This window comes from Mercenaria mercenaria, chromosome 18 (assembly GCF_021730395.1).
Source record: "Mercenaria mercenaria strain notata chromosome 18, MADL_Memer_1, whole genome shotgun sequence".
Classification (NCBI taxonomy): domain Eukaryota; kingdom Metazoa; phylum Mollusca; class Bivalvia; order Venerida; family Veneridae; genus Mercenaria; species Mercenaria mercenaria.
The window spans coordinates 12,591,622-12,619,047 of NC_069378.1; the positions used below are offsets into that span (position 1 = coordinate 12,591,622).

The 27,426-nt window shown below is 35.2% G+C and overlaps 2 protein-coding genes and 1 long non-coding RNA gene across 3 annotated transcripts in view; 2 read left to right on the forward strand and 1 right to left on the reverse strand.

The window, feature by feature from the left end:
* Positions 1-27,426, reverse strand: part of LOC123537780 (ras-related protein Rab-5C-like) — a 329,876-nt gene that overhangs the window by 259,973 nt on the left and 42,477 nt on the right. The gene's annotated exons all lie outside the window — the stretch shown is intronic.
* LOC123538815 (talin-2-like) lies at positions 1,288-26,286 on the forward strand. Its single transcript, XM_053530420.1, has 7 exons — positions 1,288-1,398; positions 6,396-6,497; positions 15,434-15,600; positions 19,947-19,987; positions 20,230-20,439; positions 21,702-21,786; positions 24,224-26,286. The coding sequence occupies exons 1-5, from the start codon at positions 1,348-1,350 to the stop codon at positions 20,400-20,402; spliced, it is 534 nt and encodes a 177-aa protein (XP_053386395.1). The 5' UTR covers positions 1,288-1,347; the 3' UTR covers positions 20,403-20,439; positions 21,702-21,786; positions 24,224-26,286.
* LOC128550741 (uncharacterized) lies at positions 8,282-10,645 on the forward strand. The gene is made up of 3 exons (XR_008368414.1): positions 8,282-8,400; positions 8,706-8,828; positions 10,427-10,645. It is a non-coding gene; the product is annotated as an uncharacterized LOC128550741 (long non-coding RNA).

Genomic DNA, 27,426 nt, shown 5'->3' on the forward strand with positions numbered 1-27,426 from the left:
AGATCGAGACACTAACCTCAGCTGGATTTCTTCCTTACGTGAAAAGTTTTACACATCAAGTGAGGTTTCCATCCCACGTCGGTGATTGGCGGGGAATTCGAAACCAGCGATCATGGCCATCACGTTTTTTGTTTTGTTTTTGTTTTTTTGCAAGTATAAAAACTTAAATATTCAATTAAATTTCGTGAACATAAATGATACTCTCAATGATATTTACAGTCAGAAATTACTGGCAAATGGTTTGCCGAATACACCATACTTTTAATTACAAAAGTTTACACACCATGTGGGTCGGAAAGCACGAAATTTAAGTTCTTGAACGTATATGTGAATCGTCATGTTTGAAATGTAAACAAAGGAATAAAAGTTACTGTTTTCATGTTCGTGGAAAAGATCGAACTGTGATTGTCAATGTTCCCGATACGGAATATATATGAACATGAGCCGTTTCGTCTTACAGGACTTACAAGAAAGTAAGCGACTGTTTATTTATTGTGTTTATGCTCAAGTAGATCTAACCTTTGACACTGAATTCGAGGACAAGCCGGGTTTGTGACATATACATGTCTGTTGTTGGGCTGGAAAAAGAAAGGGCCAAAATAAAAACTAAAAGCTATATTGCATAAATTCTTCGTTATTTCTGTGCATACAATTCGGTTGTTTAAAGGTTAGGCTGATATCAAAAAATTACAGAAAATAGGCTAAAACGTATCTGACAAAATAATATCACCACACCAAATATCGTAAAAAAAAGTCACCACAGCCAAGAATATGACATAGTAGTGTAACAATAGCCTAAATCTTACAAATTTACAAACAAATTTATGTTTTTGTCAGATTTAGGCTATTGTTACACTACTATGTTATATTCTTGGCTGTGGTGACTTTTTTACGATATTTGGTGATATTATTTTGTCAGATTCTATGGTGAAATTATGTCAGGTTTGTGTGACTACATATATAATGTTGTCAAATTTCAGTCTTAAGGCCTCACCAAATTAAAAAGTTCTTCATCGGATTTGCCGCTCGTACTGGCATTTCCAGAAACACACAAATTTTTGTTGTTGTTGTTTTTTTTTGCTTGCGCTCGCCCCATTGAAAAAATCAGCTCATTTCTTTTTTGGTGCGCTACTTTTTACGGACGTAAAAGTGTATAAATGCTTATGATTTCAGTCCCAGATTGTTCTCAAATGGATTTTAAGCAAAATAAATACATACTACGCACAGATCATAATACTTATATTTAGTTGCATTAAAGTTATTTCCCCTCTATGCAGTTACGCCATTTTCTTCAAATGTTTACCAAATTACAAACTGCAAAAATCGATTTATTTCATAGGAAACTGGATGAAGAAAAACCTGCTACTTCATTTGATAACATCAATCTACATTATTTTGGTAAGGTTAACTACTTATTGATGCATGTCACTTATCTGTTTTCTGTTTTTCCTGTCCAAATGATCAGCATTTGCATACGAAAGTTGGTGGGGTAAGGACGAAAATATTACACTTTAGTTGTTTTTTTAGATCAGTTTAGATTTTCATATTTTCCAATCATTTAGTAGACTAATGTTAATGAACGTCAATCTCCATTTCAGACCTTAATTGAGACTTTGTTTCAACAAATTTATTATGTTATGAAAGTTTAAAGTTGGAAAAAGAACTGTACATAAGAGGTTATAAATAAAACCCACCCAAACAATGGAAATAGCAGATTCCACTTGTACGGAAACCACCGAAAACTTACGGACGGAAGGCTAATATAATTACGGATGGTTATAGTGTCGTCTTAATCAATGCAATTGTTTGTTTCACTCTACTAGGGAAGTATTTAATATTGATGAAACGTATGTTCAATGAGGTATTGCCCTTCAAATAAGCAAATACCTAAAATAACGAGATAGTTTAGGTGATTATATTACATTCAATGTAGCTTGACAATCAACATGTCATTAAGTTATCACGCTGTTTCGAAAACATCAGGACTATTATTTAAACTACTAAATGGGGTTGTCACATCGGGCTTCATTTAGGGGGCAATGTTAGAGGTAAGCTTTATTTAATTAACATGGCAAATAACACTATAAAGGTACTATAAAAAATTGCAATTTCTGCTTCATAACTGATGACATATTTGACCAGGAATTAACTATGAAACTTGAATTAAATTTAGACCACCGATAAATGTAATACTTTCAATGGTTTAAGCAAAAAAGGGACCACTTGTTGGTGATATTTAGTCAAATGGGTATTACTGAGCATACTTTAAACAGAAATAGCAGTGTATTTAGTAGACAAGTGATATCAAGACGGAAAAACCAGACCCCGATCTCTTTACGTTCTTTCGGTAGTTATTTCACCTCTAAGACAATCCATCCCTTAATTTCTGTTTTTTAAATATATATTTTAATTCTACCTAGAAGATATCCGTCAACAGCTTTGTTTTCCGAAAACAAATTATATTATAACCAGATTGATAATAAAATTATGCTTATTTTTTAACCCTGATAATCTGCGTCATTTCAGAAAGATTAGGCTCAGGATTTTTTTTTATTATCTAATCGATTAATGTATCAAAATGTCTATCTACTTTTTGTGTATATAAATGAGCAAATTATGTATGAATAAATTCTATATAAATGAGCAAATTATGTATGAATAAATTCTACAATTGTATGTACAACAATTCAAATTTGAATAACATGGATAACATAGCTGGATATAGCCAGCCGCTGAATCGATGTCATTTCAACTTTTTTAGCTTGAAATAAAACTGGATGATATGTATGGAGAGGACCACCGGAGTTACAATATGTTATAGATATGAATGAACTGAAGTATAAAATATGAAAGATCGGTGCCGTTTCCAAACTTTTACGCAAAATTTAGAACCTGGGTCCCCAAAAACATGACCGCTCAATCTGTTTTAAAGCAGCACTATAAAAAAGGGTAAATATTTAACATGAATAAACGCGAGGGTAGTGAAAGCAATGAACATTCGCGTTTCAACACTTAACTGCTAACTTCATGTTTTAAATTTTAATCATATTTGCTTGTTCTTTCTTTCGTATATTAAACAATACAAGCATATCTTTTAACACAGAATTTAAAAAATAACGATCGAGTCGAGCTACTAACTATTTCAACATCGGTATATACAACCATTCACACAATGTTAACTTTCATCCTTTTTAAATGAACAATTTGAACCATTGTTAATAAATGTGTGCAGTTCAGATTTTAAAATAATTCCAGTTTTCAGTTTTGAAACTTGAAATACAACTAACACTGAGAAAATAGTTTCTTCTCTGATTCACCGAGTCAAAAATTACCCCCCTCCGTTGGACCGAATGACACGAGGGTTGATGCGTTCGCCCGTCAATCAGTGATCATAGGTTTGGGTCACTCTATCCGTAACTAATAATATTAAATGGGACAGTTGTAAGTTATTGTAGAAAAAGAGTGTAGTGCTCATAATGTAAATATATATATTGACGAAAACAGGCGTAAAACCAAACAACAAGAAATAATTATTCCCGGCGAATTCTGACTTTTAAGTTGGTCGAAACATAGTCAAAACGACCTGAAGTTTAAAGTGTACGGAAATGAATAAATTATTGTCCTTATGCATTAGATAACCATTAAGTGTGTTTTGTTTACGCTGTGTAGTGCATTAAATGGAAAATGATCTTGATATTTCGTTTTCTTTTTGTTTTTAATCAAGATCATTTTGACCGTTATATATCTCAATCTAGTATAGATACCTTTAGATAGCATTCATACGTTGATACGAAAAGCTTTAAATCTTTGCTGAATCTCGCTGATATGTCAGATTGAAACATAGATATATGAATTGTTGGAGATGTTGGATTTGTCATACTACATATATGAATCATTTGTTTATTGTGTTATGATTAAATGTTCACTGTTGCCATGTATATATGATGTATATGTACCACATGGGTCTATGACTTTCTGGTTTAACGAAATAAAACTTGAAACTTGTCAAGGCGGTCTGCTTACACAACCTGTCGACAAGTAGGTATGCACAGGCTCTCTATAAGAAATTGACAACTTTCTCATTTCATTGAGCGCTGTAGCTAGTTGGGCTCAAACTAATATCTTTGGATTCCGGGGAAAATTGTATTTAACGATTTATGAAACAGTTGAAATGGGCTGAAACCAAATACGGCAAATTATTTCATAATGCAGAAAGCTGTTAAATAAAGGCTGCAAATAAATGCTACAGACTAGGTTGAAAAATGCGGGAAAAGACTAATGTTTAACTGTGCTTAAAATTCCTAATTTTCATAGCACCGCAGAGTGAAAATGAACCTGGTAGTTAAGAAATTTTTAGCTCACCTGTCACAAAGTGACAAGGTGAGCTATTGTGACCGATTGATGTCCGTCGTCAGTCGTGCGTTGTGCGTCAACAGTTTTAAAAAAAATCTTCTTCCTGAAAACCACTGGGCAGAATTACACCAAACTTCACAGGAAAGATCCTTAGGTGGCCCCCTTTCAAAATTTTTCAAAGAATTGAACTCCATGCAGAACTCTGGTTGCCATGGCAACCGAAAGGAAAAACTTTAAAAATCTTCTTCTCAAAAACCAGAAGCCCTAGAGCTTAGGTATTTGGTGTGAAGCATTGTCTAGTAGACCTCTGCCAAATTTTTTCAAATCATGACCCCAGGATCAAAATTGACCCCGCCCCAGGGGTCACTTGATTTTACATAGGAAAATCTTAAAAAATCTTCTTCTCAAAAACCAGATGCCCTAGAGCTTAGATATTTCACATGTAGCATTGCCAAGTGGACCTCTACTAAAGTTATTCAAATCATGACCCCGTGGTCAAAATTGACCCCGCCCCAGGGGTCACTTGATTTTACATAGATTTCTATAGGAAAATCTTCAAAATTAAAAAAAAATAAACCAGAAGGCCTAGAGCTTAGATATTTGACATGTAGCATTGCCTAGTGGACCTCTACAAAATATATGTGACAGAATGTAAGATGATATCGACACGATATCATTCGTAATTATATTAGCCTGCCGTCCGTAAGTCTCCGGCGGTTTCCGTACAATAGCTATTTCCGTTGTTTGGGCCAGTCCGGGCCCGGCCGGGTTTTATTAATAACCTACATAAGACATTATGCTCGACTTTTCTGAATCAGAGCTTTGCCAGTAAAAGGGGCATTATAGTCAGAAGCTTTGAAAGTAACAGAGCTATTGGTCATTATATAAAACTTAAATAAAATACTCTATGTTAAAAAGGGAATAACTCTGTCTAGATTCAGACTTAAGGGTATTGTTTCTCCTGGTGTAGACTTTGACAGTAAATAACTATTCTTAGTTTCAAATAAAACTTGAATAGGTCTGTTAACACTTACACAGATATTTGATGTATCAAAAACTTCATAAAGTCAGCTAAAAATGCTACATTTGCATAGCATTAAATATTTGAATCACATTATGTATGTGATAAGTATTGTTTAAGGTTATGCATTGTTGTTTATTACATATTTTCTAACAGCATTTTCAAAAACATACATTTTAATATTTGATTACAGTGTAATATATATTATGCCTATGTTATTACCTTTTTTTCACGAGTTCGCTTTGTTGTCCATCTGCAGGTCAGATTTTCTCAATCCCTGGGGAATTATGTTTTTATGTAAAAGGGCTATACATTCTATTTTAAGGTTGTTATTAGTCACTCGAGAGCCGAACATATTTCTTCTCTCTTCGCTCACCCCTGATTTACTTAATAACCAAAAAAAAAAAAAAAAAAATTAAATTAATATTTCGCTCGCCGCCTAAATTTTTTTCAGAAAAAAAATTCCGATGAACAACGTTTCAAAATGGTGTGGCCGAAAGGCTATTTTTTAGATCAGATTCATGGCTACTGATGATGTGATAGCTATATTTGAATGGTATACAGGGGCAATGGTGATATAAATGTATTACTTTTAAGGCTCAAGTAATCATGTTTCTCTGTCAGATTTTTGATTCCATTGCCTGTCTTTTGATAACAAAAGCATCCGATGTTGCAGACTTTGATTTTATGCAAATTTTATCAGAGCTTTTATTTTATAATGTCATTTTTCTCTGCAAGGAGATTGTTTGTTAGAAGTGGCAGCTAACACTGGGTGACACAACTTAGTCATTTTGTTGTTAGGTCAGAGTGGTTCATTTTACTAAACAACAATTTAACAAAATATAATAATAAAGGTCAGAGAGTCTGTTGTACTTAAGTTGTGCATAAAAATTGTTTACAACAAAACCATACAGTATTTAAATTTTAATTAAATAAGCAAAAGAAGTATAACTGCTTCTTTGGTTATATGTACCTAGACTTCTTTCACTATCATTGCTTTATTTGTTTTCTGTGTGCACAGACTGACGAAAGAACAGAATTGAAACAAGGTCTTGGATTCTTTGACTACCAGACCAACATGGTGAAACTGGCAAAGAACATTGCAAAAACTGCACAGGATATGGTGAGTGTGCTAACATTGTTAATAAAGTCAGGCTTTCCAGGGTTTGTACTTTTTCCTACTTTTCCCTACTTTCCCGTCCCTAGATTTGCCACCTAATGCCACTCTTTGCCACTTATTTCCATGAAAAAAGGGTGGCAGTTGGTGTAAATAGGTGGCATTAGTTGGCGTTTGGTGTAATTCAGCTCTTTTTTCCACCTAAGTGGTAAATTTGCCACCAAAAGCCACTTTATTTTGGTGGCATTTAGGTGGCATTAGGTGTAAATTTGAACATAGTTTTTCTTTATGGTGGCAGAAAGGTGTAAATTGGTGGAAAGTAGAACATAGCTTTTTTTTATGGTGGAAATTGAGTGGCGTTTAGTGGAAAATAGGGACTTAGCAAATTTTCTTGGTGGCGAATAGGTGGAAAAAAAACTTAGAAATTTTTGTGATGTTTGATTTAAAAGAGAACTGTAAGACATTGGATTACCCTGTACATAAATCTTCACATGGACTCAGGTCGGAATCAAGGTATAATGCTAAACTTCAAACTTCAGGCCTAATTGACACGGAACCTGACTTTGCTAAAACTCCACATTGACAACAGCTCATAGAACACAAAATACTCCCTGCCCCCTTGATGCATTCAGTAACTGTACAAGAAACAGAAATCACTTGGTCACTGTGCACTGGACATTTGATGTACTACCTTTAAACCAATAATTATGGGTCATTTACCAGTCATAAGTGACTTCTGTATCAAATGTGATCTTAGACAAAAGCATTCTCTAGTTATTGGGCAAAAAAAGTTCTAGTGTTCTGGGTCAATGTAACCTAGACCTTTGACCATCGACTGACCTCAAAATCAGTAGGGGTCGTCTGCCGTTCATGATCAACCTCCCTATTTAGTTTCATGATCCTAGGTCAAAGAGTTCTCAAATTAACATCTGGAAACAGCTTAACTGTTCCAGCTCACTGTGACCTTGACCTTTGACCTACTGAACTAAAAATCTTTAGGAGTTATCTGCTAGCTATGTTCAACCTTCCCATTTACTTTCATGATCCTAGGCTCAAGAGTACTAGAGTTATCATCTGGAAACTGTTTAACTGTTCCAGGTCACTGTGATTTTGACCTTTGACCTACTGGCCTCCAAGTCAATATGGTCACTGCTGGTCATGACCAACCTACATATAAAGTTTCATGATCTTAGGCCCAAGCGTTCTTGAGTTATCATCTGGAAACCGATTAGTCTACATACCAAATGACCGACAGACTGACCAACATCTGCAAAACAGTATACCCAGGCTCCTTCTTCAAAGGGTTTCATTAAAATGAGAATAAGTCTATGCTGACTCTAGCTGGACAAAAATAATATTCAGAGTGGTATACAGAAAATTTGAATTTTTGTTATTTTGTGAGACAGAATATTTATTACTTATTATATCTTTGCATTATATTCAATGAAAGACAGAAAAAGGTGGAAAATAGGTGGCAACTAGTGGAAATTGGCTGTACTAGCTGAATCTGGAAAGATCATTTTTAAATGTGTCTGCAGTGTATTATTTCTGCATTAGTGAAAGTTGGTTAAAGATAAGATTAATGATAGATCAAGTTACAAGCTCCCACACAAGTGTATAGAAACAATCCCAGGTGGAATTTGGGTCAGTTAAGATTTATATATGCAGGCAAACATCAGGTCAGATGCAAAGAAATAGTTCTTGCCTTTTCTCTTCATTAATTGAAAAAAAGAAGTGTTTATAAAAAGGATGTTTTTACAATAGCTTTTCAACTTAAGGACTTGACACCTTCTTTAGCTGACCAAGAAAGTGTATGTGTGGAATCAATTTATCTGTGTAGTAACACCAAATTTTGAAATCTGGCATTTGATGAGTCAGCCAGGGAGAAAATGGAAACACATTGTGAGAGGTAACAATATTATACTGTTTATTTTTTTAATTATTACTGTCTTTAACATTGTCTTAATTACTTACTCTTAACAAATACTTGAATTTGAAACATTTACAAAACTGCTTTAAATTAACATCAACAAATCTCCTTTTATGTCTTAGGAAGTTTGGCAGATGGATAAATCCCAGATATATTTTCTGGAATATAGCTCAATCATGTTTATAACACTGCTTGTAAAATTGTATCATTTTGTAATTACATTTGTATTTACATTATTGATTAGCACTTAGGATACAATATGTACTTTAAACTGTTCATACCAGGTTCCTTCTGTGAAAAAAGTGCAACTTTGTGACATGATATGCCTTCCTGACTGTATAATATACCTGAGCAGCATACAGCTTATTACTGCATAAAAGAAACATATCAAAATAATTTTGAATCAGGTAAATATTATATGTTTTTATAAAAGCTAATGTTTAAATAACCCTTAATTTTTAAAGAAATACACTAATTACAGGCTGTCTAGCATACCCTGACAAAAAATTAGGGCTAATTTTAGGGCAATTTGTACAAAAAAATAGGGCTAAAATTAGGAATTTGGTACAATTTTAAGGAAATTTTAGGGCTAAATTTAGAAATTTTCAAATTAAAATATGGACTTTAAAAGACCATGTAATGTGCTTACTTTTATGTGATTGACATAAAAGTAACTCACAAATAGTGCTTTATTTACAGAAAAGACATCTACCACTGGTAAACTGCTTTGAACTGTGCTAAACTGTTTTTTTCTGAATTAGAAGAACTTTTAAACAACATTTAAAACATTTTCTCTTTTTGATCATTGCAAAAAAGTTAAAAAATTAGGAATTTTTGTGAAAAAATAGGGCCTTTTTAGGAATTTCCTTTGATTTTTTAAAAAAAATAGGAATTTTAGCCAAATTGAAAAAAAATAGGAAAAAGTAGGAATTTTAGGGACGCTAGACAGCCTGTAATTAATAGAATTTCCCGGCATATATGATAAATATTAATTATAAATGTGATGAAAAACCCAAGTGCTACTATTACCTTTTGCCAAAGGCGGAGGGATATTATTTTTGGCGTTGTCCTTTCTTTTTTATCTGTCCGTCAGATTAACTGAAAATGCTTGTAATTGGAAAAATATTTTTATAGCTTTGTCTACAGAATCACTAAACCTCATGTAATTATTATAAGCTCATTAACACTGCTTAACACTGCTCAATTATTTACCTAGTAAAAGAAGTATTTCCCCTTGATTTGGTAAAAAATGGGGATTTTTCCTGTATCTATTGATGGAACTTCATGAAACTTTACAAAAATGTAGATCACTACAGGACAGCATTGCATGTGCAATTTCCATCAGGATCACTTCAGTAACTAGAGTTATTGCCCTTTAATTGTTTTTCAATCCATAAATTCTTACATAACAAGTAATCCATTGATAAATATTCATGAAATTTGACACAAGTGTAAATCACCTTAGAGCAATGGTGCTTCCACATCTTTCATCAATTCTCAAGTTCTTGTTATTGATTCAAGATGCATATATTTCCACAAAACAATGTAACTGTTTGAGTGAATAGAATTTTTTCTACAATGTAGATTTTGATGAAATTTCTCACAGTTATAATAAAGATGTTGCATATTACTGTGAAATCATTTTTATTCATGTAGGACGAATTTCCGCGTATTTCGCGCTAGAACGGATGCGTGAATTTAAGACTGCGCTGTTATTATTTTTCAATTTATTTTTTCATTTATAAATTGAAAATGCGCGAATTAAAGCCCGCACGAAACAGTCCTTTTTACGTTTGCGTGAAATTTCATGCCAGCGAATTTAAATGATTTCACAGTATTTTACATAGATTAAGTTTGACAATGTAGAGTTTTTTGTTATGTCAGTGAGTTAGTTTAGTCTTTCGATTTCATATATTTCCTAGAGGAAATTTACAAATTTTCTGCAAAATTATTCAGAATGTTAGAAAAATATATCTATTAATAGATGTATGGTTTGCTGTTACAGATTGTGTGCTGGAAAAATGGCCTTACATCCAAAGGAGTGAAATTTGGAGAGTCATTTGCCATCTGTACTTAGGCCATCCTGGAATATGAAGAAATAAGACTGCATTGACAACATCCTGATCCTCGTGTTCAGATCTTTTGTGATTTCTTGTGAAGGGTCTTTGATTTTTCATAAAAATAAAAAATATATTAATATAATATGATTTTTGCTTATTACTGAGTTTTTTCCCGTTTCAGCAGGTGCAGCCGATTTCCACGTATTTTCCTACTATTGCCAGCTATTTGGTGGCATTTAGTGGAAAATAGGACTGCCACCATAGTGGCGTTTTGGTGAAATTTTGTCCGCTTACTGCCACCTGTTAGGTGGCGATTGGTGGAAGTAAGTGGCGTTTAGTGGAAAATAGATTTTACACCATAATGGTGGCATTTTAGTGGTAATTTGTCTAAATACTCCACTTACTGCCACCATGAAGGTGGCTATTGGTGTAATTAAGTGGCAAACAAATTTTCCACCATAATGGTGGCATAATGGTGTAAAACTGTCTAAATACTCCACTTATTGCCACCTAAAGGTGTACACAAGTGGAAAGAGGTGGAATTTAGTGGAAAACGGGTTTACCACTGTCCTGTTCATTTTTTCACCATTTTGGTGGCATTTTAGGTGGCATTTTGGTGGAAAATTGTCTAAATACTCCACCATTGAAAAGGGTGGCATTATAGTGGCAATTCTAGGGACGGGCTTCCTACTAATTTTTTTTTTACTTTTATATAAAACATCCTGTTACTCGTACTTTTTCATATCAGAAGTAAAGTGTTTTTGTCAGTGTTCAAAAAAATATATACTGTTGTTTATGAAAGTAGTTTTGATTCAGTAGGTGCATCTTTAGTGCATTCAGTTGTGAACAGTGAAATGTCATGATTCCAGTGCAAAAGCCCTTTTTTGTCCCCAAAAGCTCTTTTTGTCAAAGTTTGTACCTTACATAAACTCCTACTTCTTTCGTTAAATTTCCTTATTTCTTCCTACTTTTCTCTTACTTTTTTGCCACATTTATTCCTATGTTTGGCTGGATTTTCAAAGAAAGGTCCGGCCTGTATTTAAGGGCTGTTCGTGCGGATGGATGGGATAACGAGTCTCATATGAACCTTTTAGTTCACTCAATATCTAGACAAGTATTTCACTTAGGACCTTGAAACTTACTTCATAGGTATGTTGATCTTGATGTGTACATGACCGCTATAGATTATTGTGTCTCTGGGTCAAAGGTCAAGGTCACAGGGACCTTCATAGGTATGTTGATCTTGATGTGTACATGACCGCTACAGATTTTTGTGTCTCTGGGTCAAAGGTCAAGGTGACAGGGACCTGAACATTGAAAACGGTTTTGGTTCAATATCTGGACAAGTATTTCATTTAAGACTAGAATTTTATAGGTATGTCGGTCATGATGTGTACCTGACCCCTATTGATTTTGGGGTCACTTGGTCAAAGGTCAAGGTTACAGGGACCTGAACATTGAAATTGGTTTCCGGTTAATATCTGGACAAGTATTTGATATAGGACCTTGAAATTTCAAACATATCTTGATGTGTACATGACCTCTATTAATTTTAGGGTCAAAGGTCAAGGTCTCAGGGATATAACATTGAAAATGGTTGTTTTCTTACTTTTATTTTTTTACACCAGTTTATTTCTTTAATTTCATTTTCTACCTGTCCATTTCTTTTTTCCCCGTATTCCACCAAAAGTGCTTATTAATTTGGAGGTTATTTATTGTATGCCTTTATTAGAACTTTAACTCTTAATCACCTAATTCAGAAAACCCGGCCAAAACGCCGTCAGACATTAGCTGCTTGTTCTACATTTTTGTAATCATACAGTAACTATGGTAACTATTAAACACAACAGTTAAGATTCAGTCATCAAACATCTCTTCAGAACAGATGAATAGTTATGTCTCCCACCACACAGTGGTGTGGGAGACATATTGATTTACTCCAGTCTGTCTGTGTGTCTGTGTGTCTGTCTGTCACAAAGCTTGTCCGCACTCTAAGTCAAACATTTCTCATCCGATTTTCACCAAACTTGAATAAAATGTGTTTGACCATAAGACCTCGGCCTAGTTCGATAACTAGCCAAATCGGTCCAGGAGTCTTGGAGTTATGGCCCTCGAATTACCAAAAATCGGTCTTTTTACTCTTGTCCGCACTCTAATTCGAATATTTCTCATCCAATCTTCACCAAACTTGAACAAAATGTGTTTGATCATGAGACCTAGGCCAAGTTCGATAACTAGCCAAATCGATCCAGGCATTTTGGAGTTACGGCCCTTGAATTATCGAAAAATTGGTCTTTTTACTCATATCCGCACTCTTAATCAAACATTTCTCGTCCGATCTTCACCAAACTTGAACAAAATGTGTTTGACCATGAGACCTGGGCCAAGTACGATAACTAGCCAAATCGGTCCGGGTTTTTTTGAGTTACGGCCCTTGAATTATCGAAAAATCGGCCTTTTTACTCTTGTCTGCACTCTAAGTCGAACATTTCTCATCCGATCTTCACCAAACTTGAATAAAATGTGTTTGAACATGAGACCTCGGCCAGGTTCGATAACTAGCCAAATCGGTCCAGGCATTTTAGAGTTACGGCCCTTGAATTATCGAAAAATTGGCCTTTTTACTCATGTCCGCACTCTTAATCAAACATTTCTCATCCGATCTTCACCAGACTTGAACAAAATGTGTTTGACCATGAGACCTCGGCCAAGTTCGATAACTAGCCAAATCGGTCCAGGCATTTTGAAGTTACGGCCCTTGAATTATCGAAAAATCGGCCTTTTTACTCTTGTCCGCATTCTAGGTCGAACATATATTATCCGATCTTCACCAAACTTGAACAAAATGTGTTTGACCATGAGACCTCGGCCAAGTTCGATAATTAGCCAAATCGGTCCAGGCATTTTAGAGTTACGGCCCTTGAATTACCGAAAAAATCCGTCTGTTTACTCTTGTCCGCTCTCTAAGTCGAACATTTCTCATCCAATCTTCACCAAACTTGAACAAAATGTGTTTGGCCATAAGACCTTACCCAAGTTCGATAACTAGCCAAATCCGCCCAGGCACTTTTGATTTATGGCCCTTGAATTACTGATTGGATCCACTCATCCAGACCATCTAATTGGATCCACTCGTCTAAAACATCTAGAGAAACTAACATTTTTCATAGGGGCAGTTGTGGGAGACATGCGCTTTTCTCAAAAGCATCTCTAGTTTCCAGTTAAAATGCATTTAAAGTTTTTGTAAGAAGTACCAGTATAATTTTGTAAAGAACTGCATACAGTGATGTATAAGCCATGAATCAGTTACTATCTAAAGATATATTTTATACTGTGATACACATATTCAGCAAGGAGTTATTTCCTTTTCTTTAGGTAGGCAAATTGGGAACAGATGTTGAGAACTTGGACTACTGGCCAATCAGCTGACCATGGACTTTGATCTGCTAGCCAGTGACTCAAGAGTGTAGCGGTGTCTGCACAAAATGCAGAGGTATGTGTAAGCACATACAGACATTATTCTGCACAAAATTTCAGATTTCTCCTCTTTTGCCTCTTTGCATTGGCTGCCTGAAATTTTAAGTTTATTTATCGAAGATTTTAGTGTTATCATTTTGAATAAGTAAATAACAGTCATTTAATCTGCTAAAAGATTACATAAATACATTGGTAGACTGAGTGAGTTAAAATTCCAGACTTCTGACTGATATAAATGATGTGGAGTTTTTTATTTTTTGGCAGTGGAAAAAAAGAGCCACGCCATGAGAAAAACAACATAGTGGCTTTGCGACCAGCATGGATTCAGACCAGCCTGCGCATCCACGCAGTCTGGATCCATGCTGTTCGCTAGCAGTTTCTCTAATTGCAATAGGCTTTGAAAGTGGACAGCATGGATCCTGACCAGACTGCACGGATGCGCAGGCTGGTCTGGATCCATGTTGGTTGTAAAGCCACTATGTTGGTTTTCTCATGGCGTGGCTCAAGTAGCCTGTTAATTAATGAACTGACACTGATGTTATCTTTTTAACTGTTGAATATCAGATTCTTTTGAATAGGACAAGTTGGATAATTTAGATTTTTTGGCAAGGATATTCCATTCAGCTATACGTGAATCACAACAAATTGAATTTTGATGTTTTTCATAGATTGCGAGTAGAATCAGAGTGAATATACAAGATCTGGGTAAATGTTGTAGAGAGCCTGTACAGGACCTTGGAAACTTACAGGCCAACCCAAGTTACTCATACACTAAACAAGATATTACCCAGCATGCACGCACTGTTACTGAAAAAGTAACTTGTTGTTTCTGCTGAGTTAGTAACCCTTTTGAACCGCCTGTAAGACCATCATTTTAAAAAGAAAATCCTGGTCTTACAGGCAAGTAAATATGGTTGTTTGCAAGTTTGTTCCAAAGTAAAAGTTTGAAAAAAAGGGATAACTTAACAATACCTGAGGTATACATTTCATTCTTGGAATTCATGCTTTTGGGGGCCTCAACATTGCCTAAAGTATTGCCTGTTAGGAACTTATGGTCATCCTCCATCATTTTAGCTGGAAAGTCACCATGTGACCAAACCTGTGTTAGTTTGACTTTAAGTTCACTTAAAACAAAACAAAAAAAATGATAGTTGATCTTGTTTAGTACACATGACTATTGTATCGACTTAGCTCTATTTAAACATATTTTAGCTTGCTTATAAAGAAACCCTATGAATCACACATGTATAAACTTACTTTGAAAAATAGTTGTTTTGAGGGAGTGCAGAGCAAGAATTTAATCCTCGACCTCCTGAGTTAAATTGGCAACACCTTACCAGCTTTGCAGCTATTTCTGTTGCCTTATCACAATTGTTTTTGTCAAGATCTCAATTTGATAAGCTTGCATTATAAATTATAGAGGTTTTAACATTATTGAGATGAAAATTAAAACATATCATATTTTACAATTGCAGGTTTCTTTTATCATTGCAAATCTACAGTCAGGCTCACAAGGTACTCAGGCTTGTATCAGTTCTGCCCACACCACCAGTGGTATCATAGACGATCTCGACACCACAGTAATGTTTGCCATTGCAGGAACTTTGAATGCCAATAGTGATGAAAACTTTGCTGATCACAGGTAATATTTTGTTTTGTTGTGTCTTTTGACCTTGGTTTTATTTTAACCTTGAATTTTGAAGACCAAGCCTCCAGACAAAACAATTTCTTTTTCTGGATTTTCTGAGAGGCCTCATGTTTGGTAGATTTACTTTACTGACAAATATTTTGAGGATAGTACCTTCAGCATTAAAAAAAAATGAAAATTGGGGTGTTTTTATAAAGTAAACACTTAGGGATACACTTAAGAGTTCATAGAAAAATCCTTCCATTTCTTTGGGCTTCAGGACTGAACAAGATTGATTTTGCCTTTGTGAATAGTGCAGATCATGATCAAATTGCACATCTGTGCAGTCTGATCATGATCTACACTGTTTGCCATTCAGTCAGTATTTTTTTTGGTAAGAGCCCCTTTTTATGCCCCTCCTTCAAAGAAGGAGGGGTATATTGTTTTGCAGATGTCGGTCAGTCTGTCTGTCGGTCGGTCTGTATGTAGACCAATCCGTTTCTGGATCATAACTCTAGAACGCTTGGGCCTAGGATCATGAGAGTTGATAGGAAGGTTGATCATCATCTGCAGATGACCTCTATTGATTTTGAGATCTGTATGTCAAAAGTCAAGGTTATAGTGACCCTGAACAGTTAAAAGGTTTCCGGATGATAACTCAAGAACGCTTGGGCCTAGGATCAAGACAGTTCATAGGGAGGTTGAACATGACCAGCAGATAACCCCTTTTGATTTTGAGGTCAGTATGTCAAAATTCAAGGTCACAGTGACCCGGAACAGTTTAACGGTTTCCTGATAATAACTCAAGATTACTTGGGCCTAGGATCGTGAAAGTTGATAGGAAGGTTGATGATCATCTGCAGATGACCTCTATTGATTTTGAGATCTGTATGTCAGAAGTCAAGGTCATAGTGACCCTGAACAGTTAAAAGGTTTCCATATGATAACTCAAGAACGCTTGGGCCTAGGATCATATGACAGTTCATAGGGAGGTTGTTCATGACCGGCAGATAATCCCTTTTGATTTTGAGGTCAGTATGTCAAAGTTCAAGGTCACAGTGACCCAGAACAGTTTAACGGTTTCCTGATAATAACTCAAGATTGCTTGGGCCTAGGATCGTGAAAGTTGATAGGAAGGTTGGTCATGACCAGCAGATCTATTTAAAGTTTGTAGGTCAAAGGTCAAGGTCACAGTGACCAGGAACAGAAACGGTTTCTGGGCGATAAATCAAGAACACTTGGGCCTAGGATCAGGAAAATTGATAGGGAGATTGATCATGACCAGCAGATGACCTGATTTTGAGGTCATTTGGTCAAAGTTCAAGGTCAGATTGGCCAGGAACAGTTAAACGGTTATTGGACGATAACTTGAGAACGGTTGGGCCAAGGGTCCTGAAAGATGATTGAGAGGTTCATCATGACCAGCAGATGACCCAATTGGTTTTAAGGTCAGAAGGTCAAAGGTCAAGGTTACAGTGACCCGGAACAGTTAAACCATTTCCAGACAGTAACTTGAGAACGCTTGGGCCTAGGATCATGAAACTTGATAGGGAGGTTGGTCATGACCTATAGATAACCCCTATAGATTTTGAGATCTGTAGGCTTAAGGCCAAGGTCACATTGACCCGGAACAGTTTAACCCTTTCCAGATGATACTTTGAGAACGCTTGGGCCTAGGGTCTCTAAACTTAATAGGGAGGTTGATCATGACCAGCAGATAACACCTGTTGATACAGTGAGCAAATAATTTCTGTTCCTTGTGCAATTACTGAATGCATCAAGGGGGGCATTTCTTGTTCGACGAGCTCTTGTTAACAGTTAATGGTACTGTCCACTACTTATTAGGCCCACTACTGGTTTAAAACGAGTTTCGGGGACTATAGGAATGGGCATTTCAGTCCATCAGTCTGCAATTTCATGTCCGGTTCTTAACTTTTGCCATCCATGAAGGGATTTTGATATTACTTGCAAAGATGTTCCCCATGATGAGACAAATTGTCATGCACAACACCCAGAACTCTAGCTTTAAGGTCAAGGTCACACTTGAAGATCAAAAGTCAATAGGATTTTTTTTTCCTGTCCAGTCTATAACTTTGTCATGCAAAACAAGATTTAAATATCAGTTTGCACAAATATTTTCCTGGATAAGACAACATGTCATGTGCAAAACCCGGGCCCTTAGTTGCAAGGTGAAGGTCACACTTTGGAAGTAAAAGGCTGAAAGGGCTTTTTCTGTCCAGTCTGTAACTCAACAATATTTAAAGGGATTTTAATGTTACTTTGCACAAATGTTTACCACAATAAGAACCATGCCCCTAGATCTAAGGTCAAGGTCACACTTAGAGGCTAAAGGTCAGATACAAGAATGACTTTGTCTGAAGCATTTCTTCATCATGCATGGAGGGATTTTGATGTAACTTGGCACAAATGTTCACCACCTTGAGACTGATTGTATTGCACAAGAACCAGGTCCCTAGGTCTAAGGTCAAGGTTACACTTAGAGGTCAAATGCCAAATTCAAGAATGACTGTCCGGAGCATTTCTTCTTCATGCATGGAAAGATTTTGATGTAACTTGGCACAAATGTTCACCACCATGAGGAATCCTTGTTTTTAGAATTACATCTCTTTGTTTTACTACAAATAGATTTTATTGTAAGTTTTCTATTTCTGGTCGTAGGGAAAAATTGAGACCACTTTCTTTGGTACAATATGCATGTTACATCCAATTTTCAGGTGTATTTTACCTATCTGTACCTGGTAAAGAGTTTATTATGGACTTGTATAGAAAAGCCAAAGGCTCAAGGTGAGCTTTTGTGACCGCTCGACGTGCATTGTTTGTGGTTTGTCAACAGTTTGTTAGAAAATCTTCTACTTCAAAACCGCTGGGCAGATTTACACCAAACTTAATAGGAATGATCCTTGGGTGGCCCCCTTTCAAAGTTGCCCAAATAATTTAATTCCATGCAGAACTCTGGTTGCCATGGCAACCGAAAGGAAAAACTTTGAAAATCTTCTTCTCAGAAACTGTTAGCCAGATTTGAAAAATATTTTGTAGAAATGATTTCTAGGTGACCCTCTACCAAAACTGTCTAAGCGATTCTGTTTCAGTAAAGAAACATGGCCGCCAGGGCTTATTTTCCCATTATGGCTATATTATAAATTTCAAAAATCTTCTTCTTCAAAACCACTGGGTAGATTTACACTAAATTTTACGGAAATGATCCTTGGGTGCCGCCTTATCAAAATTGCCTAAAGAATTGGAATCCATGAAGAACTCTGTTTGCTATGGCACCCGAAAGGAAAAACTTTAAAAATCTTCTTGTCTAAAACCATAGTAGCTAGGGCTTTGATATTTGGTATGTAGTATCATATAACGTCCTCTGCCAAGATAATACAGATTATTCCCCTAGGGTCAAATATGGCCTCCACTTGGGGGTCATATGGTTTACATAGACTTTTATTGGAAAAACTTTGAAAATCTTTTTGTCCAAAACCACAGGGCTTAGGGCTTTGACACTTGGTATGTAGCATCATATAGTGGTCCTCTACCAAGTTTTTACAAATTATCTCCCTAGAAACAAATATGGCCCTGCCCCCGGGGGTCACAAAGTTTATGTAGACTTATACAGGAAAAAACTTCAAAAATCTTCTTGTCCAAAACCACAGGGCCTAAGGTTTTGACATTTAGTTTGTGACATCTTCTAGTGGTACCAAGACTGTTCAAATTATGCCCCTAGGGTGAAAAGAGGCACTGCTCCAGGGGTCTAAAGTTTAACATAGACTTGTATAAGAAAAAAAATTAAGAATCATCTTGTCCTAAACCACAAGACCTAGGCTTTTGATATCGTATGTAGCATTGCGTGTGGTCCTCTACCAAGATTGTTCAAAATAGGTCACAGGTTTGAAAAGAGGCCCAACCCTGGGGGTCCAAAGTTTAACATAGACTTACATAGGATTTAAAAAAAAAATCTTTTTGCCTGAAACTTCAAGGCCTAGACCTTTGATACTTATTATTTGGTATTTTGCATTGCCAATAGTGGTTCTCTAACATGAATGTTCCAATTATTTCCCTGGTGTGAAAACAGGCCCTGCCCTGGGGGTCACTTGTTAAATGAGTTACATAGGAAATAATACCTTAAAATTTTCTGATCATATTTCCTAAACTGTTTTATTATAATTATCTGATGACCCAAAGTAATTAGGGGTCACTTCACTTTGACCTTGACCTACTGACCTACTTTTTTTTTTAAAGATACAGCCTTGAAATTGGATGACAAACACAGTTTTGCACACTGATCTTAAAACTGACTTTCAGTGACCATGAATGTGACCTACTGACTTTCTTTCTTTATATTTTAGCATCAGTTTGACATTTGAAACGGGAAGCCTATATTACTCAGGTGAGCGATCCAGGGTCATCATGACCTCTTGTTTTATAATCGGCCAAAGAATTCCATATGAAAACAACTGTAGGTTTTTATATATGCAAATTTTAATCAAAGTGTTTTGTTGTAACATATATATGGTATGTATAGTACAATATTATTTATACATCGTTCATTTTATATGTTATAAAAAAAGGTCCCTTCCAGTACTGGACTTTGTATTGCATGGCAATACTTCATTCACTTGTTATTCATAGATGAAGTCAACTTGTACTTTTACGGAGAAAGCATTTTGAAAACTGCCAAAGCTTCGGTTGAAGATACCAAGATACCTGTTGGTGGAGCAGCGACTAACCAGGAACAGTTGGCCAATGCTGCACAGATGGCTTGTCAAGACAATCACACGCTTGGCAGATGTCGTGTAGTTTAGTGCTGGATCCCAGGGTTCTGAGCAACAAGAAGCTCAGGTAATGGTTGTACAATAAGAAGCTTATATCTCTTACATTTTTTCTCTGAAGGAATTGAATATTTTACATCTTTTCAAAGGGGAACAAATCTTTCGTGTGTTTACGCCATCTTAATAGTAAGTTGCATAACGTTTGCTGAAATTGACATGAATTTGGGAATAAGTCCCTGCACTTTCTCCACCTGGAATGTACAGTGGCTAAGGGTTTGTTGAAATCTTGTCTTACTATGCAGCAAAATCCCAGTTTGTATATCACAACTATTGCGCCTCGATAGCCTAGTGGTAGAGTGTCCACTTCGAATGCCGGAGGTCTTGGGTTCGATCCCTGGCCTTGTCATTCCAAAGACATTAAGAATGGTACCAGTAGCTCCCTTGCTTTGCATTCAGCATTTAAAAGGAAACCGGCTTCTTCTCATATACCCTTGTGGCGGTGGATTCCATCAGGAATGAGGTGTTGAGAGAAATTAATATAAGTTGTAGAACTTTCTTCACAATCAACCTAAAATAAGCATATTTCCCCTAAGTAGAGAAATTTAGTTAGGCCTAAAAAAACTTTGTTTCCAGTAACATGCTCAAAGAAATTAGGGTAGGAAGGTAATATTTTTTTTATTGTAATTAAGTGAACTTTTCTGGAATTATTTTTGTGTCAAAAAATTAATACAAATGTAACGATTACTGAATGCATAAAGGGAAGTAATTCCATTAATATGCAAATTTGTAAACCTGTCAATTGTCATTGGAGTAAAATGACAGTATATAGGCGCATTAAATCACCTTTGGTGATGAGCTAGCTTTTCACCGACGGGATTTGTGTGTGTCTGTCCGTGTGGATGCCAGTACATGGCACTAAAATGTTACAAATGGTGAATCTCCTCCTCCCTGCGACCCCTTCAATGCTTCCCTTCAACATTCTACTGTGCCAGCCACATGGGGTTATGCCTGCATCAGTAAGTTGAGTTCTAACATCACTGACCATGTTTAAAGCATAAAAAGTGCAGTTTTGCAAGTTTTTGTTAAAAAGTTGAAAACATATTCTCCAAGGCCATAAAAACATTTAGGGTCGGCCAAAAATTTAGGGTAGATCGGGATACCGGATTTTTTTTACGCCTAAATGAAACTAAATTACCAATATTATTCCTTTCCTAGGAATGTCAAAATAAAAATTGCACTCAATTTAATAACACAATATAGTCAACTGTGATGGAATATACAAACATTTATTACAGCAGGCAACATAATTTATTGTCTTCATCTACGGTACAGGAATTGGTCATGTAGAGGATGTTGGATTTGAGAAATTGCGAGATACAGTTCCTTGTGGCAACTTCAAACATACAGAACTATCAGGGTAGGCAACATTTATCACTTTTGACCTAGAAACTATTGGCCTGTATAAGTTGCTGCTAATGCTTTTTAGCTGACCTGAGCCGAAGCTATTATGATCGATGAATGTCTATCGTCTGTCCGTCCGTTCATATTTAGTTTGTTTACACACTGGCATCAGCAATTTTGATCAAACATGGTCACAAGACCTCGTACAAGTTTGATTATGGGCAAGATAAGATCAGTATGTCCAGAGTTATGTGATGAATTAGATTATTAGCGAAACTTGGCCAGTAGGACAAAATTTATATGTCCTTAATTGACAAAATTTTCTATATTTCTCCTTGTTCACACTCTGGCATCTTCATTTCTTTACCAGTCCTAGTCATATTTACATAGAATGTGTATGACCTCAAGATCTTAAATGAGTTTCATTAATAGCAACATCAGAAAGGTAGGACTAGAGTTATATGCCCTTGACTGACATAAAATTACTGTATTTTATATTGTTCACACTCTAGCACTTTCATTTCTTCCCTAATCCAAAACATATTTACATAGTATATGTATTGCCATAATATCTTGGATGAGTTAAATTTTGAACAAGATCAGACAAGTAGGACCGGAGTTATGGATCCTAAATTTTGCAAAAATCCCTATATTTTACCTTGTTTACACTATAACACCTTCATTCCTTCAGCAATCCAAATCATATTTATGCATAGTTTGTATGAGCATAAGATCTCAGATGAGTTTGATTATGAGTGAAATCTGACCAGTAGGACTAGAGTTTTACAGAAACTGCTATATTTTCCCTTGTTTACACTCGAGCAGCTCATTTCTTCAATGCAAATAATATTTACACAGAAAATGTATGATTAAAAGATCTTGGATGAGTTCCAAAATATATAATCAGTTTAGTCGGACAAGAGTTATGTGCCCTTGATTACAAATAATGCTATATTTCACATTGTTTTGCATTTTTCTTTCTTTACCAGTGCTGTATGTGTATATGATTGATTTGACAGTTCAAGTATATACATACATGTATATCATCATGGTCACAACTCGAGGTCAAATGTTTGAGCCTTCCTTTTTATATCTGCTCTGTATCTCCTGAACCCCTTGAAGGATTTTTATGAAACTTTGGTCAAATGATCACCTCATCAAGATGATCTGCAGAACTCATTAGTCAGCCATGTTGACTCAAGGTCAAGGTCACCACTCAAGGACAAAGCCTTCCATTTTGTGTATCTCCTAAACATCTTGAAGGATTTTCAAATTTATTGATGTTGACTACATGGACTTTAAAATATACTTACAAATGTCAATGCTTCCACCCAGTACCCTCAACTCTTTTACTATCCATAACAGCGGTGGGTTTGAATGGATATTTCTCAGTAACTCTAACAAGACTGATTTGAAATTTCATCAATGTCACCAGGGCATGTTAGAAATCTCTGGACTGATTTGAAATTTCATCATTGTCATCAGGGCATGTTAGAAATCTCTGGACTGATTTGAAATTTCATCAGTGTCATCAGGGCATGTTAGATATCTCTGGGCTGATTTGAAATTTCATCAGTGTCATCAGGGCATGTTAGAAATCTCTGGGCTGATCTGAAATTTCATCAATGTCATCAGGGCATGTTAGAAATCTCTGGACTGATTTGAAATTTCATCAGTGTCATCAGGGCATGTTAGAAATCTCTGGGCTGATTTATGTCAGATTACTCCCTTTCTTTTTTAGCTCACGACCTTGATTACACTCTACTTGCCATAGGTCACATTTTAGCAAAATATGGTTTGACATTGGCACTAAACACTTTTCTCTGTACAGCCCAGAAAAAACTGTGATGCATACTTTTCATCTTATCAAACTTTATCACAGACACAAAAGGTGGAAATAAGATAATTTTTAACCTGACACCACTGCCTTTATATTTAATGATTTCCCCCACTCTACAAATGGTACAAAATGCAGTACAAAGACATTTAAATTTCCCAGTCCATTTGTTCTATATGTATGTCATATGCTATACTTCCACAGAAAACAAATATCACTCTTGTTGTTACACTATTACATCCATAACAGTATCAAGTAAATCAATACCCAATGAGTTTTTGCATTTGCTTACACTACTATTTCAATAGCATTGTCTGTGTTTCAGTTGAGTTAACACATTTAATATTTCGTTTTAGGCTTTCTGTACATTTAAATGATTTTCAATTGATGGAAATTCATTGATTTTCAACAAATTAATAAAGGTTTCCACTTGTAAAGATATCAGTCTAGTTAGTACAAAATTGAATAGATTTTGTCTTAGTGCTTAATTAAAATTGTCATTTGGCTGATTTGAATTCTTGGATTGAATTACATACTGTATTTTACTTTAAGTTTGTTATATTATGGAGATATACTTGAAAGAGCATAAAGTAAATCTAGCAGTTTCTTTTTACAGTTCTGGACAGATGCTGCATATCACAAAAAAATCTACAACAAATATACAATCAGGAACTTCTCTGGATATCTATGTCACACCTAAAAAGGAAATATTTCCTGAGGCACAAAGGGTCATTGATATTTGCATGAAAGATTCAGCCACTATGACAGTAACAAGCTTAGGAGCATACAGTCTGAGACATAGAAAAATTGTTTACTTGGTTGGAAAACTTCCCACATGTATTGGTGTCCCATAATGGAAGGCACTTTTATTTTCCAGTTGTTGTCTGAGCAAAATGTATACATAAACGACTAGCAATTTTTTCAATTGTGTTTCTTCTTTTGTGGATTCTTTTACCAGTATTCAAGAAACTGTTCCCTAAACAGTTGCACAAACAGGAAGCTGTTGCTAAGTGAAGGCACTGCTTGCTATCTGGTACAATGCCCACATTGCCATAGCTGATGTTTAGACACTTGGAAGACTATTAGTCAGTACAAAACTATCAAGCCAGTGACTCCATTTTTAAAGCTGAAAAGTTCACATGCCCACCATGTTTAATTTAGAGAAAAAAAATCTTTAGTCTTTGAAAATGCTTTTAAATGGAGACATATGTAAAATGACCAAAGCTGAAAACACAGTTGGTTTGGATTTAACTTGTGCCTAACTCAGAACATGTTTTAAATGACCTGATGAAGAGACATACTGTGAAATCATTAACATTCGTGGGGGACTAATTTTCGTGGTTGAGTTAATCCACGAAATTTAATCCCAATGAACAAGTAAAATTCCCATTCATTTTATGTTCAAAAGGTGAAATCCATGAATTCATATCCCCATGAAATTGCAGTTTCTACCAAAACCATGAAATTTCATGCTCATGAAATTTAATGATTTCACAGTATTTACTATGAAAAACTGAAGGCCTGCCAAAAAAACAGACATTGAAGATGTATATAAGAAGATGTATGTCCAAGTTTTGCAGCTTTTTCAAGCACATACAGTGAGTGAAGTAAGACACAGAAGACATTTTTATTTCACAAATTTAATATTCAGAAGAATAACATTTTGATGGATGTTTTTTTTTGTATTTTTATTTATTTTTTGTTCGCAAAGATTTGTAATGTTTGTATGATGCCTAGTTTGATATGTAACATATTTTTGTAACCTTTAATTTGGATTTGTTTTAACCAAGATTTTTACTATGATACATTATATATTTTTTGTAGTATGATTGTGTTAAATTGCGAGAAGAAAAACGTTACTTCTCTCAAAGATTAAACTGTACAATTTTCAACCACAGAAAAACTCCACAGAGTTCATATTGATCATACCCTAAACTGGAAAATGCATGTTCAAATGACACTGAATAAAAGCAACTCCTTATTACACTTGCTAATCGCCCGAAGTCGTTAATTACGAACAGTCGAGTGTTCCTTATCGTGGTCATTTAAACACGGGCATCTTGACCAAATTAAATATACTAGAATTTCAGTGGATAAGTGTTTATACTTGTTACCTGATATTAAGTGTCTCAAATAATAAATTGCATAATCTACGATCAACAGCTCACAAAGATCTTGTTTTGCGTATAACACCTCGTACAAATTATCTTAAAGATTCATTCTCGTACTTCAGTGTTAATATTTGGATTAAATTACCTGCTGAAATTAAGGAATCAAATACATTACAAACATTCAAAAATAATATCAAACGACATTTGTTCATGTTGCAGTCCAGTGCTTAAAATAATTATATTATTACAGTTTTTACATATCATGATGTCAGTTATTTTATTATTATTTTGTTTTGCTGTTGTTTGTTTATTCTCTTTAATAGTCTTATAATTATGTGAGTTTCTGTCGGATGGATGAATGGGAAGCTTCTAATCGTATTTAATACATTGATTATTGATACATTTTTTTTTTAAAATATGATTTTGTGAAATTTATCATAAATGTTTGTATACATGTGCATTGTTGTTAACTGAAGGCCATACTGAAAATAAGTTTACGTTTCATTTTCATGTTATGTACACTTTGTATGTTACCTTCATTAAATAACGATTTTATTATTATTATTATTATTATTATTACTATTAGCTCACCTGTCACAAAGTGACAAGGTGAGCTTTTGTGATCGCGCAGCGTCCGTCGTCCGTGCGTAAACTTTTGCTTGTGACCACTCTAGAGGTCACATTTTTCATGGGGTCTTTATGAAAATTGGTCAGAATGTTCACCTTGATGATATCTAGGTCAGGTTCGAAACTGGGTCACGTGCGGTCAAAAACTAGGTCAGTATGTCTAAAAATAGAAAAACCTTGTGACCTCTCTAGAGGCCATATATTTCACAAGATCTTCTTGAAAATTGGTCAGAATGTTCACCTTGATGATTTCTAGGTCAAGTTCATGCAAAAAATTAATGTTGGCCCCTGTGACCTTGACCTTTGACCTGGTGACCCCAAAGTCAGTAGGGGTGGTGCACTCAATAAGTACTATCAGCATGTGAAGTTTGAAGGTCCTGGGTGCAGTGGTTCGCGAGTAAAGTGCCTTCATGCAAAAAGTTAACGTTGTGACTAACGAACGAACGAACTAACTAACGGATGGACAATTGAAAACTAATATGTCTCCCTTCGGGAGCATAAAATAGCCAAAATTTATATTTCAAAATTTTATTTTGCTAATATTTCAAGTGATTTCCATTCCAAATAGTTATATGACCTACCAAACACTATATTATTGAAAAGATACAAACATTCGAATTTTAATCGAAGTTATCTGCAGATAAATAACAGAAATCTAAATCTTGTCTCGTAAAATTTATACATAAATCACTGAAACCATTATGAATCCAGATTATTTGAAGAAGAGTTACAGACCTTTCTACATTCTTTACTTTCCTGAAACTTTTCAAAAATTAAGATAGCTGTATATATAGATGAAATAAAAAGTAAAAAAGTATAGGTCACCATGCATATTAAAATTTTACGAGACGGACTATATCAAGGTAACCAATATCAAAAATGTCTAATAAAGCTGAAGTTAGCACCAAAATTAATCTAACATGTTGCTTAATTTTGGCTGTTTTTCTATTTAAACATTTAAGTAATACAACTGCTTACTTCAACAGACAAAACAACATTTTATCAGATGTTTGATGCAATACATAGTATTAATATACCTTTTTAGCTCATCTGATTTTTTTAAAAAAAATGATGAGTTATT